This window comes from Lepisosteus oculatus, chromosome 28, assembly GCF_040954835.1.
Source record: "Lepisosteus oculatus isolate fLepOcu1 chromosome 28, fLepOcu1.hap2, whole genome shotgun sequence".
Classification (NCBI taxonomy): Eukaryota; Metazoa; Chordata; class Actinopteri; order Semionotiformes; family Lepisosteidae; genus Lepisosteus; species Lepisosteus oculatus.
In genome coordinates this window covers 9,599,602-9,615,894 of record NC_090723.1, presented here as the reverse complement: position 1 = coordinate 9,615,894, position 16,293 = coordinate 9,599,602, and the positions used below count along the sequence as shown (strand labels likewise).

The 16,293-nt window shown below is 54.1% G+C and overlaps 1 protein-coding gene across 4 annotated transcripts; it reads right to left on the bottom strand.

Moving 5' to 3' along the window:
• Nucleotides 1-1,431: 1,431 nt before the first annotated feature.
• msl1a (MSL complex subunit 1a) lies at nucleotides 1,432-15,247 on the bottom strand. 4 transcript variants are annotated; one of them, XM_069185570.1, is made up of 11 exons: nucleotides 15,003-15,247; nucleotides 13,683-13,820; nucleotides 12,758-13,589; nucleotides 10,110-10,330; nucleotides 8,663-8,988; nucleotides 7,976-8,040; nucleotides 7,707-7,774; nucleotides 7,475-7,599; nucleotides 7,263-7,335; nucleotides 5,731-5,893; nucleotides 5,409-5,499 (listed from the first exon to the last, which is right to left on the bottom strand). In XM_069185570.1, the coding sequence occupies exons 1-10, from the start codon at nucleotides 15,158-15,160 to the stop codon at nucleotides 5,740-5,742; spliced, it is 2,160 nt and encodes a 719-aa protein (XP_069041671.1). In that variant the 5' UTR covers nucleotides 15,161-15,247; the 3' UTR covers nucleotides 5,409-5,499; nucleotides 5,731-5,739. The 4 variants fall into 4 exon arrangements, with proteins under 4 accessions (XP_069041672.1, XP_069041671.1, XP_069041673.1 ...); XM_069185572.1 differs by having other exon boundaries at nucleotides 12,758-13,385; nucleotides 15,003-15,246; XM_069185573.1 differs by lacking the exon at nucleotides 15,003-15,247 and adding an exon at nucleotides 14,259-14,344.
• Nucleotides 15,248-16,293: the final 1,046 nt, after the last annotated feature.

Sequence of the window (16,293 nt, the reverse complement as noted above, 5' to 3'; positions counted from 1 at the left end):
GTATTAAATTATTTCGGATTTGCAGTAAATGATAGGGGTTTTTTTTTAAACCGTTGACTAGTTCACCACGTGGAGTACTTCAAAGTCAGCAGTGCAACACGAACTAAATGACAAAAAAAATAAACTACGCGACAGAACCCCTACAGCTGGTTATATAATTTACACAAAGAGTTGTGTGAGTCTAGAACAAGTTGCCCAGCTGTGCTGCCGAAACATATTTCATCTTTTAAAAACATCTCTCGCATGAAGTTGATTTCATTTTCCAGTTAGTAAGGTGTAGTCATTTTACCTGAGCCCAGTTTCAAACCCCCAGGGTACTGACTTCGAAATCTCGTGTTGATGTGCTTTCAAAAGCAAGGAGGCTCTACCGCGGTCTCTCTAATTAATTCGAGGGATTATTGCGACTAAAAAGGTACTTATGTACCAGGCTGCGTTCTTCGACTTTGTCTTTCGAAGAGATGAACAACAGTGATCAATGAGAAACGTCAACAGGTCAATAACCTGGTAGAAGCGCCTGAAGCACTTCGACCCCACTTCGGTAGGCGCCTGCCACCTGGTGGAAGAACTAGGTACTGCTGAGCTCTGCGCAGGAATCGCGAGGGTTTTCCGGAAACTCGCGATCAGGTGCAGATTGTTGAGTTTAGGTGTAAAGTTTTCATGCTGGAAAAAAACCCATCCATAAAATAAGAGATGAAAGGCTGCATGGCATCAATAAAGCAGGATGTCTCCTTCCCCATTTGCTGAATCATTTATACTATTTCCTGTTAACACAGGACAGGCTTCCCGTTTTCAATCCTCAATTCACTACTGCCTTCATTTTGTCACTTGTGGCCTCGGGTCCTTTTCTCACTGCTGGTCCTGAAGCAGTCCCTCTTGGACGACTTATAAGGAGGCTTCTGTACATGAAGGGTGGCAGAAGCAGGAAACAAGCTGCACGCCCCATTGTTTTATTTTGAGAAATGGCTGGACTTTGGTCCTCAGTTTAATTAGCTACCAACAAATAACATTAGATGGGTGGAACAGTCTCTTTGCAAACCTGCAGTATGTGCTTTATCAGTCTTCATTTTATTTACACATAAGCATATTCCAGATGAAGTGTTACCAAGAGCTTTTACTTGCCTAGACTTGACATGTACAGATTTCACTCTATATCCTAATCCTGTTGCCTGACTCCTGACAGGACACACCCGAAACACTGCATTTTTAAGGGCGGAATTATCCTCTACTTGTTCTATAACACACTGTTACACGTGTAAGATTCCTACCAAAAGAGCTGAATCTCACGGCGATTTGGGGGGAAACCAGGTCCCATTTCTTAGAAACACCAAAAATAAATGCAGTGCAACCAGTGGCCCGTTCCTTTACTAACTCCGAGAGGGAGAAGGCAAAGCATAAATATCCCATCCCCTCCAAATAAAACATGGCATTCACTCGAGTTTGTGAATTTTATTGAAAAACAATTCCACTTTGTCAACTTTTTCACACTGAAGCATGTTTTTTTTTTTAGAATACCAATACTGAACGTTAACACTCAAGAGTGAAGTTGAACTTTAAATAAAAATAACAGCCACGTCGTGCTTATTTACACCTTGTGTGTGTTTCTGAAAGCTATGTACAGAGGCGGTCAAATATACAGTTTGGGATTTTGTCGTCTCCCGCTGGGGAGGAGAAACGGAACCAGAAGAGGACAGAGACGCAACAGGAAGCGGGGACGACCACAGAGAGAAAGAGACGCGCGTCTCGGGGCCTTCTGATCACGGCTGCCTCGACACAGGGCTGAGACTGGCAGGTTTCTCAGCGCCGTGGAACTCGCACGAGGAGCCGAGGGAACCGGTCGACATCCCAGCCTCCGTAACCCATTCCAAACAAGGTCTGAAGCACAGGCTGATCACGGTCCTTGTTCTATTCTATGGCAGGCTTGCTTTTTAATAGTAAATCGTCACTTATTTTCGTTACTCCTTCCCAAAGTGGAAGAGGCCATCAGATTTTTTTTTTTACACCTTTTGCCCAGTCACTACCAGTAGCCCAGGGCCCAACAGGAGGGGAGCGCCCCTCCCTGATGCCTCCTCCTGCCTGCAGGGAGCCCAGGAGGCCACAGGGGGCGCTGTGTTGTCAAGCACTGCGAGAGTTCTAACTGCCCCCACCACCACCCTCAGCAGGGGGTCAGTGACATGACCCAGGCTCGAACCCGTGCTCAGACAAGTGCCTTGACCAGCCGCTCCACACGGGGGCCCACCATGAGGCTTACCCTTGGAACTGGCTGGGAGAGGACGGCATGAGATCAACAACTGGGAAGAGCAGAATTCCAACATCAACACAAAAACGGGGTGAAAGACAGAGGCGAGGCTGAAAGAAATACTCTCATTTTTGTTGTGTTGCGCCTGAACGTGCACGACCAGCACAGAGGGGACTGGCGAGATGCGATCAATTCTGCAGGCGAAGAAGAAGCGGGGAAAAAAAACACAGGGCACAAACCGCCCAAAACAAAACGGACCCCACTGACCTCTGACCTCGCTGCCGGTCAGCTGGACACCCCTGCAAGCGACGCAGCCCCCCTGCAGCACCGACAGCGTCTCGTCTTGCATTTCTGTTTGTATTCCGGCATTCCTGAAGAAAACCAGTCATCACCTGACCAGGTAGCCTTGGGATCACACAGGCGTCAGGGATGTGAGGAGCTGACTCTGGAATCTTAACCTGAGAGGCCAGGGGGGCAGAAGTTTTTCATCATGTACAGCTAGGGTATTCCAGCTCGAAATAAGAGATCGACACAGTCGTGCTCCTCACTAACAGCAAATGCTGCTGGAAACGTGCAACCCCACACAATGTACAGCACACAGATCCTGGCTCTGTACTGCAAGTGTTTAACAAGCAAGGAGCTCAAGGGGTGGGCAGGTTGTGGGCACTGGACGCGAGGGCCAGCTGACCAGGCGGACAGAGCTCAGCTGTAAGAGCATCTTTACACAGAACCTGACAGGACGTAAAACTAACAATAAAAAGGGTAAGAAATACAATCCCCAAAATTTTAACAAAAACAGCAAAGGGATTAAAATACCTCCAACTGAGGAACATGCAGAAGATGAACATTTAAAGAGGGAAAACAGAGCAAACCCCCTCTCCCCTCCTCCAGAGGGACAGAGGAACAGCTATATGAACCCACTTTTAGACTAGTTTTCCTCTTTGTACAGTTTATTTTTACAGCATGCGTCTCTTATGCTTTTCAACAATCAGGGTAAAGCACCACTCCTGCGCTTGAAACAAGGGGCAGCGCTCCGAGGAACTCCCACTGGACACCGGCGGGGGCTTGGGACAGCGAGGACACAAGGACCTCCGGGGTCCTGAACCGCGAGATCCAGTGCTGGACCACCACCATCCCAATGCCTTAGGAAATTCCTATATTTCCAGTGAACAGAGAAATGGGGAAACATGGCAGCTCCTTCAAATGAAGCCACTTGAAGCTCAAATCAAACGGGCTACAGCTCCCCAAGACTTTGCTGAGCTCGAAACGTTTTTACCTTCTCCTGGTCAAGAGAGGACGCCGATGAGCCTCGGAAAGGGTGGGCCAGCCTGTTCATCCAGGTTCACCCGGGAGGTCCAGGCACCAGCTGCAGTGGGACCCCTGGTATTCATTCCACCTCCGACGCCAGTTACTTAATTCAACCCATTTGGATAGGATGTCTTTTCCGGGGGGCTTAATTGTGCATAGAGAAACGCAGATAAACCCACAGGTTTTGCCCGGTAGGTCTGGGGGTGTACAAGACGGTCCCGTCCCCCCAGGCTTTGAAGGGAGCTGTTCTGAGACTCAGGATAGCCGACACTCGAACAGAGGAAACGGGGCGACAGCGCTGCTGCCCCCTAGTGTCACGGCAGCCAGGAGAACCACAGCCATCCAGGCGCATTACGACACCATCAGCCAATCAGGCAGCTGCGTGCATCGTGTCAGACTGAGCTCCTGTCACAGTTCAAATGAAAACCCTCCTTTCACAATCAGCTCAACTTCCTCGGGGGATGAAATACCAGCACCTCTTTGCTGAACTCTTGTCACACAGCCTTAAGACATCCAATTCATTCTAAGCACAGTCCCTATAGAGATTTATAGGCCCAGTGAAAAGCACTGCATTTCTCCAATTAAGAAACCCACTGTGTAATCCAGTCTGGAATTTAGTTTTAAACCCCAAATTCAACAGCTAAGGACTGATCCAGACCAATTAAACCAAGTCATTAAAAGCTGGAGCATGGTAAGGGGCAGGAAGATCATATCTCTGGAATTCCAGGGCCATGCAGTTAGAACTGTATCTGGGAAACAAACAGCACATGGCTCAAGTACGATTCAACATTCTATAAGTACTATTATTTCTAGTCCCTTAATAGGCTTGGGTGGGTAATATTTCACTGAACACTGCACTTCAGATGCTCAGACGCAGGGAACTGTAGGAGATTGTGTGCCAACCAGGCACAGGGGAATCAGCAGGGCTCCTCTCCAAAAACTAGTGACCAGGGATCTAGACAAGGGCTCCTCAGGCCAAACCTTTAAGGGCCACAAGCAATTAATGGCCTTAGCAATTTTACACCACTGAATCTCAGCTATGTAACCTTACAAAGTCAGGATATTAACCTTGAAACAACGGTGTACACTTGCGCACTTGATCTGGTGTGCTGTTTATTCCTCCGAGAGATGCAGCTGTGCACTCTTCACAGACGCAGCTCAGTTACGAGTTTAAACCGTTTTTTTTCAGTTCTCGGCTTAACCAAAAAAAAGATCTTAAGGGCTCCCGTGTGAATCGTGCTGCTTCTGTACAAGCCCGGAATTCCTTCTGCGCCCTGTGGAAACGAAAGAGCCCCACAGCGGTCAGCTGTACCCTCTTCCCTGCGTCTCCCCCTCCCAGCCACGGGGCCGGGGTTCATCCCCTGCAGAGGCAGGACCCCCCTCCCCACAGACAAACACGCACCCCCCCCCCCCCCATCTTGAGTCTCTCCAGCGTTCTTCCCAGTTTCCAGCTCCTCTCTCAATTAACGAGTCCAGCCCACAATGGGACTCGGAAGATGCGCAGTCCAGACCTTGCTGAAGACAGTCAGGGGTTGTCAAGATACCTTACAAGGCTCTCAAGGTGTGGAGCAGGCTGTAGGAGCTTAGGAGCGGAACAGAAGTACAAAAGGTATCGTTATGCTACAGGCAGGCACGAAGAAGAACTCGATTAGGATCGACGCAGGAAGCTCTCCTCTCCGGGCGGATTCAGGCAAGAGCAGCACTTCCCGCGCTCCGCCAAAAGCGCCGCCAGATCTCATTTCTCTCCGTTTCCAAAGCGGGGGGTCAGTCTCCCTCCCTCCCTCCTCTGTGCCGGCTCGGAAGGGGCGGGGTGGAGGGGGCGGCGTGAGAAATGGGGGCAGACAGGCGGGCGGGCGGGCGCAGCTCACTTCCGGCAGGTCCGGTGGGGCGTCTGCTTCTTCTGCATCTCGATGCGGCAGCGGCTGCGCTCGTCCAGCCAGGGCAGCTCGAAGTTCCTGCCGGGGGCAGAGAGAGAGACTGTGGGTGGAGCGGGCAGGAGGTGAAGAGGGGCAGACGCAGGCCCGCCAGCCTCCTCCTCCAGGGACGCCACACCCCAGGATGGACAGACCACACAGAGTTCACACGCTGACGCGCTCTGAATGCGCTCACACAGCTACTCTGCCAGCTTCCCTCAGGCTAACAGTTGTGGGTTCCCAGATCAAAGCAACAAACATTAATTTGCTCACTTTATCTATTCACCGTCTATGAACTGGCTTCATCACTCTGCTGTCCTCCCCACTGAGAGCTGGTGTGTGGGGAGCGTTCTGGCGCACTATGGCTGCTGTCGCATCATCCAGGTGGGGCTGCACACTGGTGGTGGTGGAGGGGATCCCCATTACCTGTAAAGCTCTTTGAGTGGAGTGTCCAGAAAAGCGCTATATAAGTGTAAGCAGTTATTATTATTATTATTATTATAGCAGTGAAGACAAAGAAATGGCAAGGTGAAATGCCACTGCGGCAGTAAAAGCCAATTAAGCCATAATAGACTACGCATGTGCAATATGCCATGGCTATATGCTATGTGGAATGTTTTGTGCTGTACTCAGATGTACCGAAGCTCTGCGTCCTTAAAGATTTTCCCCAGGGGGACAATAAAAGTTTCTCATCACGTTATTAAGCCACCGTCTGGACCAAGCGCTAGCAGGCGAGGAGGCGTAAAGGAAAGCCGCTGTCACAGGGAGCACGGTGCAGCAGAAAGTTCTTGCATTTTGAAGACAATGCTTTCTGTGTCTCCGCCAGCACCTAGTTCTCATCTTGAAATATATAAATCACAAACCATGCAGCAGTTCGGCCGAGGCCTCGGGCGCCCGCACACACACACGCTCACTTTAAACCGTCACCTCTCAGCCACCCCAGCACACACAAACAGAGGTCAATTCCAGGTCAGCGCCCCACCCCCACCTCCTGCAGAGAGGGGGCTGGAGAAACAGACACACACCCCCGATCTGCTCGGGGACACTGCTGAAGCACCAGCCTTGCTCCGAGGTTCATGAATGGGCTTGTGCCTTCCCAAGCTCTGGGTCATATTAGTGACGCGTCTATAGGCTGATGACCATGTGGACCCTTGTGCATTTTACAATCCCACAGGTCCACAGTTCCTATGACTTATGGATTTTACCCCATAAACAGCCGACGAGTAAAGTCATCTGAAAGTACCAGCAACTTAACTTGAAAGGAGGTTTATGTTTCCAAACACAGCTGGTCGAGGCCCTGGGCTACAGCCCCGAGCAGGAGCCGAGGCAGCTGGGGTAAGGGGTACCACCACCCCACCTTTGGGCAAGCACTCACAAGCCCTCTTTAGTACAATTTTTTTGCTTAGTGATCCAAGTTTTGTTTCTCGCCACGACAAAAACTTTTGTCAATAAAATAACTGCACACACTGGCCAAAATACTTCAGACTGCCCTCACACACACCCCCTGCGAGACCACGGTGTGCACCCATTGGGGCTCCACAGTACCTGCAGCCCGAACCTCCGCCCAGCCGGAGGGCCCCGAGATGAGGCCAGAGGGAGTGGTTTGCAACGGTATCGAGATCCTAGGATAGTCCCGAGGATAGAGCGACACTGCAAACTCAGGTCTTCTTTCCCTCACACAGACGTTTTTACACGATAGAGAGTCGCCCATATTACTCCAGCCAGTGACTGGATCAAGGGTATTGGACACGGGATAGGTTGGAAGCAGGATACAATACGCTCGCCCGGGGGAGCGGGACACTTACTGCTGGGTCAGTTTCGGCAGCGGCCGTCCGAAGGCGACGACGGGCAGGAAGGGCGTGATCATCAGGGACTCCACTGCAAAGGAACAGGGAGAGAGACGTCAAAGGCAGGAAGACCAAACCACCGGGTTCTCAGCCTGGGGTCCTCTGCTGCCGCCTCCTCCTGGGTCACCCCGGTTTTTGAGAACGGGGACACCGCGTCCTGAAGCGCGTACCGTCGTCGGTGTCGGGGTAGAAGGAGGAGACCTCCGGCTCGCTCTCCTGGATCCCCTTCTTCTTGTACATGCGCTGCTGCAGGCGCTGAAACATGCGCTGCTCGCGGATTCGCTGGATGTCCCACCTGCAGGCGGGACGGGGGAGAGAAGAGTCAGTTTAAGCTTGAACGATTCCTCCTCGTCTGCCTGCGTTTTGCCGTGTTTTTAGGAAAACAGCATCTCTCCTCCTCACCTCTTCCTCCTCTTCTCGTCCAGCTCCAGCTTGGCGTGCCGTTTGAGAAACGCGCCGTCATCCAAATTCTACACACAGGAGGATTAGAAAAACAAGGAATCACACAGGTGGCTCGCTGCACCCCACACAACCCCGCCACCTGAAATCCTAACGCGCGTTTACAGGGGAGACGTCAGTATTTCCTTCAATCTGCTGCTCGTCCTCGGCGGGGGGAGCAGGGAATGTCCCCCAGAAACCGCGGCCCCGACGGGGAGCTCCTGGGGTCTCACCTCCGCGATGTCCGACGCCGTGGCCTCTTCCAGGGGCTCGATCGTGTTCTCCCTCCAGGAGGGGACTGAAACAGGCCAGAGAGCAGGAGGTCAGAGGAGACGCGCGAGTGCAGGCGCTGACGCAGGGAACCAGCTGCCCGACTCCATTGGCACTGCTTGCACTTCGCTTTCTGAACTCATTCCTGACAGAAAAGATGACTAGAGGACAGCGCAGTGTTCCACATTCAAGACCAGGGAGTGGATTTAAGAAGCACTGTTTTTAAGACTGAACACAATATGGACTTCTTCGTGCAAACCAGGCTGGTGTCGGGAGACGTATTTTTAGAGCAGATTTGCTGTGATCCTTTAGGACCCAGCTGGAAGAGATCCTCGGATCATTAGGCTACTAATAACCAAGACGGCTAAACAACTTCGCCATTTTCAAGCCCTTTTATCTTCTTAAGTCAGGGATCTTCAGGGCTGCTGCGGGAAGGCTGGATCCCGTTGTGGGACCTTGACCCCCCCCACCTGTGGCCCGGATCAGCCGCTGTCCTGGGACCCCCCCGTGGCCCAGTTCTGCCGCCATACCGGGACCGGGACCTTCCCCCTCCGTGGCCCGGTTCTGCCGCTGTACCAGATCCGGGACCCCCCACCTGTGGCCCGGTTCTGCCGCGGTCCCGGGACCTCCCCCGTGCGGCCGGTACTCACTGGCCACGACCTCCTCCTTCTTGGGCGAGGGCTCGCGCAGCGGCGAGGGCGGCGGCTGGTGCCAGCGGCACAGGTACATCTCCGTGGTGGCCATGTAGGGCAGCTCCTCCATCTCCGCGGCGGCGCCGCCGGGCTCCTCCCGGGGCTGGGGGGGCGTGTCGCCCGGCGGCCGCCCCCCCGCCGACGTCTTCTCCGGCGTCTCCTTGCTGCGCAGCTCCCGCTGGCAGGGCGAGCCGCCCTCCGACTCCGACTCCTTCTGCGGGGACAGCTTGGAGGACTTCCCTCGGGATTTGGGAGTCTTCTGGGAGTCCAGGAAGGAGAACTTTCTAAAGTGGGGGGGGAGAAAGACTACCGTTACAAACAAGAGATAGGGCTTAAATAAAAACAAGTACCAGGACTTGACGCCTGGGGACTCAACACCACCCCTTTAAAACAGCTCTTCCCGGGAGCTCTCTCCAGACGCGCGCCAACTGAAGGCTCATAAAAGAACAAACAAAATGGGTGACCACCGTTGAAACTGCAGCCGTTTTCTCTTGAACACCAGTTCATATGCTTACCTAATTAAAACAACAAGGCGTCGTTAGCAGTCTGAGTGCAGCACAGCGGACTATGAACAAAAGCCAGGCAATCAGAACGCACAGAAGGCGACATTGTACATCCCTTTTTTTTATTAAAAAAAAAAGTGCTTTTGTCGTCACACAAGGTTAAAATGCACTTTGATTTTCCCTTTTCTCTACTGGTACGTCTTCTAAACTGTGCTATAAAAAGATCAATTGCAATTCCTTAGAAGTCCTATTACCTCTGTTTAATAGATTCAATCTGAGTAATTCCGAGGTTATTCAGAATTCCCTGTCCGTAATAGAGCATGTGCAAAATGCTGTAATTTATTCGTATTTCTGAAAGAGTTTGTACAGGCACTGGTTTTGCACCTCGGATTAACAAACGCAACAAAACAAAAACCAGCCAGGTCAAAACAGGCATTCGATCTCACCTGGGGAGAAATCTGCTCTAATAGATTCGCACCCCTGTTGCAGAATACCTGTCAGCATCAGACTCTTAACAGGAGAAATACAGACATAATCATGGGCAAAAGCTACACAGTGAAAGCAGCAGGTACATTGCAGTTAGCTGTTAAGTCCTCGACAACAGGCCTAGAGGGCCGCAGTTAGCTCCTATTCCAGGTCTAAGCCCATCCAACAAAGGCCCAGCGCATCCTGCTTCCAAGGTTGGGATCGATAAAAGTCCCGCTGCTCTGTGGCCCCGGCGGGGTGGACTAGAGGCCTGGGGGGCCCCCGGCGGGGTGGACTAGAGGCCTGGGGGGCCCCCGGCGGGGTGGACTAGAGGCCTGGGGGGCCCCCGGCGGGGTGGACTAGAGGCCTGGGGGGGCCCTGCTGCTCTGTAGGCCTGCTGCAGTGGACGAGAGGCTATAGCCCCAGGGCGGCCCTACCGTTTGGGGCCCTTGATGGCACGGCTGAAGGGAAGGGGCTTTGCGTTGTGGATCTGCGGGCTCTCCGACCCGCCGCCCTCCGGGAATTCCTCTCTCTCGGGGGTATCGGCCTCCCCTCCCTGGTCCTCGGAGTCGGGGGACTGGAAGAGCCTCTGCTTGTCGCGGGAGTCCTTCTTCACCAGCTGCATCCGCCTCTCCATGCGCTCGAGCCGCGCGAGCAACTGCGCACACAGACACAGGCAGGCGTTAACCCCGCACCTCGCCCGCCGCCGGGCCGATCCTCTGGGCAAACCGCGCAAGGACCGCCCTCCGCTTCCCTGCATCTTTCACCCTGCTGACGGGATCGATGGTGGAGATCGTACACAGCTAGAGGCCCAAGCCCTGGGACCCAGCACCTTGAGCAGTGCTCTTCAGCTCATCACAGACCCGGCAAGGATCTGGAATTACACTGGAGAGCTCCTGCTGGCCTTAAAACAGCAGCAATACAGCTGCTCTGAGAACCAGCACCTGAAAATCTTTTATTACCAATCTTGTTGATTAAAACAAGGTGTACAACGTGCATCTTTCAGACTCATACACTGGCAGGGATCTTGGTTTTCCCGATGCAGTGAGACAGGGGACAGCACAGCCTTAAGAGAAGGGGCTGGCTAGGCTCACCCTACACTGTTGGCCATCCACAGCGGCCACCAGGGCACAGCAAGGCCAGGACACCCTGCCTAACTCTAGCCTCTGGTTCGACCTGGCCAACTGACCGTTCCCACTAGCGGGAATCCTGGTCGGTCAGCTGCGGACACTAGACCACGGACACTGTGCAAGTCTCTGCAGAACTGCACTAGCCTTGCGTGCTTCACAGCAGCAGACAGAGCTGGAGGAGAGGACTCATCCCTGAGGAGAGGGAAGAGGACCAAGGCACCCAAAACGTTCTACAGTTTGAAGACAATGCAGACATTGCATTGGAAACCAAACCGCAGACAATCTTTGAAAAATCCATAATCAAACGGGCAGGAAAAATTATATCAGATCCTTCCCACATCCTCAACTCTGAATATCGACTTCTTCCTTCTGGCAGACGTTTTAGGGTTCCCAAATGTAAGTCAAACAGATCCCAACACTCCTTTGCTCCACTATCCATTAAAGCTGTCAATGCAAATGTCAAGGATAAACACAGTTGTGACTCTTACGACCCACTTGAGTGTGATATGTTTTTGTGATGCGTTATAAATGTAATATGTTGTTGTGTGTTATACTGTACATATGCAATAGAGTGTTGCGCAATGTTTTTCTTATTTTTTGTAATAGAATAACGTGCAATGTTTTTCTTTTCTTCTTTTGTTTGCATTCTATTTAAATGTACAGGGGTGCAGGGTGTCCATAAAAAATTTCCCTCAGAGGACAATAAATCGTATCTTCCAATGTACCCCGAGCAGCAAGTTTTCGAACTGGACACTGCCGCTAACAGACTTGTAGATGCACCCCGAGACGTGTTCTGATCCCCTCCCTTCAGCTCAAGAGAGCCCTGTCCTCAGCCTCTCAAACAAGGCCAAGGAAGACAACTCTCCTGGACCCCCCCACCCCCCCACAGCCCGGACAGGCAGCAGCAGTGGTGGAGCCAAGCGAGCACCCCTGGGCCTGCGACAGCCCTGAATTAACAGGCCTGGCTGCTGGGCCCATGTCCGGGCGCGACTACAGCCCAGCACCCACCCCCACTGTACCTCCCAGGCATGAACAGGGTGACACTCCCAGCAGGGACTGAGCAGCGAACCCGCACTGAAGCCTGTACAAACCCGTCAGGCCCTCAGGAATCATGCAACATCAATCCTCAAGCAATGCCCCCCGGACCCTGAACCGGGGAAAGACTGGGAAATGTGTCCCAGTGACAGAGCTATAATCACACACTGTGCTTTATGAGCTTTCCAAGAAAAAAAAAAATACATCAGTGCAAGTGTCACATCGAAAGAGAAATCATCTTTTTTTACCCCCAGTTTAAAAGAGTTTCAGTGATGGCTAAGTATGAGACTAAAGCATGCAGTGAATGTCAGAACTGTTGTTGCACTTTCTGTCACTGCAATAGCACAGCGAGCGTAAGTCCTCAGGTCTGGTCAAACGAATTTGAAAGGTAGCAACAGCACAGGCTGCAAAGCAGAAAACCAAACATGACCTCAAACCTCGGATTCAAAACTGCAGATTGCGAAGTTGTAGCAATTTACTGGTCTAAATGGAGGGCGGCACCGTGACGCAGTGGTTAGCACTGCTGGCTCGTGGCACTAGAGCCCTGGGCTCAATTCTGGACCCGGGGTGCTGTCCGTGTGGAGTTTGCACGTTCTCCCTCGCATTCACAGGGCGAAACACAAACAGGAAGGTTAACTGGCTTCTGGGAAAACTGGCCCTGGTGGGAGTGTGCAGGTCTGTGGGTGCCCTGCGATGGCCTGGGGTCCTGTCCAGGGTGTACCCCTCCTTGTGGCCGCTGCTAGCCAGGACAGCTTTGGGCTCCCCCCCGGGCTCTGTGCTGGAGAAACCAGTTCGAAAGTCGACAGAATGTGGACTAATAGGCCAGATCGCCTGTCACCTGCCCTTTCAAATGCAACAGCGGCTCACAGGAAGAGGTGCAGGACTGGCGCCCCGCCCCCCCCCCCCCCGCCCCTGCGTACCGTCTCCTTCTCGGCCTTCAGCTCGTCGATCTCCTTGTCCTTGGACTGCAACTGCTGCTGCTGCTGCTCGATCAGGTCCAGCTGCAGCAGCAGGATCTGGCGCAGGCAGGTGGCCTGCGTGGGGCTGTGGCCAGGCGCCTTCCGCCCGGTCTTCCACTTGCCCTCCGAGCCCAGCTCCGGCGGCCCCCCGGCCGGGGCGGGGGCCCCCCTCTCGGGCCCCTCCGCGCTCCTCCCGGCGGCGTTGAGCGCGGGCGGGTCCGTCTTGCCCATGGAGCTGTGGGTCTGTCCGAACAGGGTCTTGCTCTTGGCCGGGGTGCCCTCGCCCCCCATCGGCTTCCCCGGGGCCGTCAGCGCCCCCAGGCTGACCCAGTTCTCCTCCTGCCCCACGGCCGCCCCCTGCGCCTTGTTCTGCCCCGCCGCCACGGGCGTGCGGGCCGCCTTGCTGGCCTGGGCCTCCCTCAGCTTCTTGGCCTTGCTGCCCGGGTGCGGCTGACCCCCGCTGTTGCGGATGTCCCCCAGGACGTCGGGGTGCACGTCGGCGGCGAAGTCGCGGGGCTCCCTCCTGACGCCACTGCCCGCCTGCAGTCGCTCCAGCTCGATCTTCTCCGCGTCCAGCTTGTAGCAGCCACTGGCGAAGACAGTGGATCTCATATTCATGGCTCTACGCAGACATGGGGACACGCTCGGGCTCGGCGCTACCCCCGGCCCCTGCAGAACCCCCAGGAACACGGGTGGGCTTCTGTCCGGGGGGTAGGGTGGGGGGGGGGATCTGAATAAAAACGTATCGCGGGGGGGGGGGGGGACAGACAACGATGCTGTAGCAGATCTCGACCTGGAAAAGACAGAAACAGAGCGTGGACACGCGTGCTCTTGGGTCGTGGGGAAGACGCTCCAGTCTCAGATCGGCGACCCTGCACCGACTTACCTCTCGGTTCGCCCCCCCCCAGGCGGAAAAAAACAAGGAGGGGGGGGGGGAGTGAAACAGTCCCTCAGATGCACTTCAAAATCCGCCCGCGGGTGCCAGCTGCACTGTCCTTCACCGGCTGGCCTTCGCCCCGCAGATCTGCAAGCGAAAGGACGGGCACCTCTTAATTTCAAACCGGCCGCGGCGAAGCGGACCCCCCCCGCCCCCTCGCACCCGGGACACACGGCTTAGCGCCGGCGGGGTGCCTCAACCGCCGCTTTCTTCCTCTCGGCTTACGAGGCACACTCTTTCTCTTTTTTTTTTTAAAGGAAAACCACGGAGTGGCGAGAGCCCGCAGTCACAGCTCCTCCATTTTAGATCTGCAGCCAAGACGAAAAACAATAACAGTCACTCCAGCGGGCTCGCCGCTCTCGCTACAAGGCGTCTACGGGACACGGGGGAACGCCATTTTAAAGCCTTGAAGGCGGTTTCTTTCGCCCCCCGGTGTTTTTTCGGCGAAGATTACGCGATTTTTCGACAATTTCTCACCGCCCCCCCCTCCGTCCGTCCCGTCCCCGGGCCGCCTCTCCGGCTCACCTCTCGCCTTCATGTTGAGCAGCTCGAGACTCGTTTAAAGCGCCTCGCAGCGCGCCTGCGCAGCTCGCCGGGGCTCCGCTTCCGAGTTAAAGGCGAGGGGGGCGGTGACGTCAGGGAGCCCGACCGCGCTGCGGGTTTTTTTTTTTATCTTACCCCCGATCGGTTCTTTTTTTTAAACGACCGGAGATTAAAGGGGAGTAACGAGAAGGCGGGCGCGTGCCGGGTCGCTGGCAGAAGCAAACGACGGCAGGAAAGAAGCGCGAGACCGCAGAGTTTCCACTAGAGCGACAGGAAGAAAGAGTGGGGGGGAAGGAGATGAGACAGAAGGAACTAGAATAAGGAATTGAAAAAGAGCACGGAGCTAACGGCCGGAGCTCACTGTAAACTTGTAATACCTTGTTTAAAAATATCTCCGAGTCGTCCCACGCACGGCAGCAGGGACCGTGCACGGTGGTCCGGTCTGGGGCGGCTCTGTCCCCGCAGCGCCCTGAAGGTCCCACGCGAAGCTCTCGGGGTTTCGACACGCTGAGCGCCCAGGTCGCCCAGCGGCGCGCGTTTGTCTCCGTTTCTGCGCAGTGGAGGGCAAGAGGACCTGACTGTAAAATGGTGGCGGATCCCGCTGGCTGAGCCGCTGCTACCGCTTGATTTCATGGCATCTGTACGGACACCCGTTTGCGAGCGCGGGTCGGCTGGGGGGGCTGTGTGAGACGATAAGGCGAGGAATGAATAACCGCGCCGACTCACATGGTCCCGCCGAGAGCACCGTCTCCAGCGGGGGGTCTGGTCTCCCCGCTCAGTTCCACGCGTGCCGCCACCGTGCGTGGGCCACCTGGAAGAGTGTCCCAGCCGTGACACGTCCACACGGGAGACAGACTGAAATCACGCGGGATTGCAGGGGACATGTGTTCCGTTTTCTTAAAATATCTTTCATGCCTTCAGTGTAAACAGGTTCCGAGCGGTCCTTCCTCAAGTCTCTTGAGTTAACTGTAAGGCCATCTGCTGCAGTCTGTCTTTAAAAAGCTACAGCTTTTATTTCCAGACATCGTAGTAATAATAATAATAATAATAATAATAATTATTATTATTATTATGTTGTTGTTGTTGTTGGCACCCACACTCAAAACGCCCAGCGAGCATTATTACAGCGTTGGTAGTGCACTATAAGACAAATGCACTTTTTTAAACGATCTCCACAGCGATTTCACCGACCTTACCCAGAGACACCTCGGTGTTAAACCGAGAAATGTACTGCTGTGCGTTTTTGTAATTTTGACACCTAACTAGTGTCGTCACTGGGACAGACGGCTCTTACAAGTGACATACCACTTTAATTTAAACAGGACGCCAAGAGTGTATGTTTGAATTCCCCGGTGGGAAAATGAGGTGAGTGGAATTTGACCAACATTCGGTCTCAAGAAATAGTCCTTCCGGCAGACCGGCGCTGGAGAAGAGCTGTTTTTCTCGCTTGAAACACTGACTCACCTGAGTGCCGCCGGGAGACGGAGATCAATGCGCACGGCCGCGCTCCGGCTTGAAAGCCCAGCCTATAGACTGAAGCGCGGGGGCGTTTGGGAGGGTGGGGTGGTCGGAGCCATTTATCATAATATAATAATAATAACACTCATATACTGTAGCTCTTTTCTGGACAGTCCACTCAAAGCGCTCTACAGGTAATGGAGATCCCCTCCAGCACCCGTGTGCGGCATCCACCCCTACTCTTCAAGAAACATCCTGCGATTTTTAATGACCACGGAGAGTCAGGACCTCGGTTTAACGTCTCATCAAAGCATGGTACCTTTTTACCGTATAGTGCCCCGCCGCTACACTGGGGCATTAGGTCCCACACAGACCGCAGGGTGAGCGCCCCCTGCTGGCCCCACTAACACCTCCTCCAGCAGCAACCTCAGCTTTCCCAGGAGTCTCCCATCCAGGTACTGGCCAGGCTCACACCTGCTGAGCTCCAGGGGGTTGCCAGCTGGGAGCTGATGTCGCCACTGGCAAACTTCCGGCAAGCTGGGACCCAGGTGCGGGACTC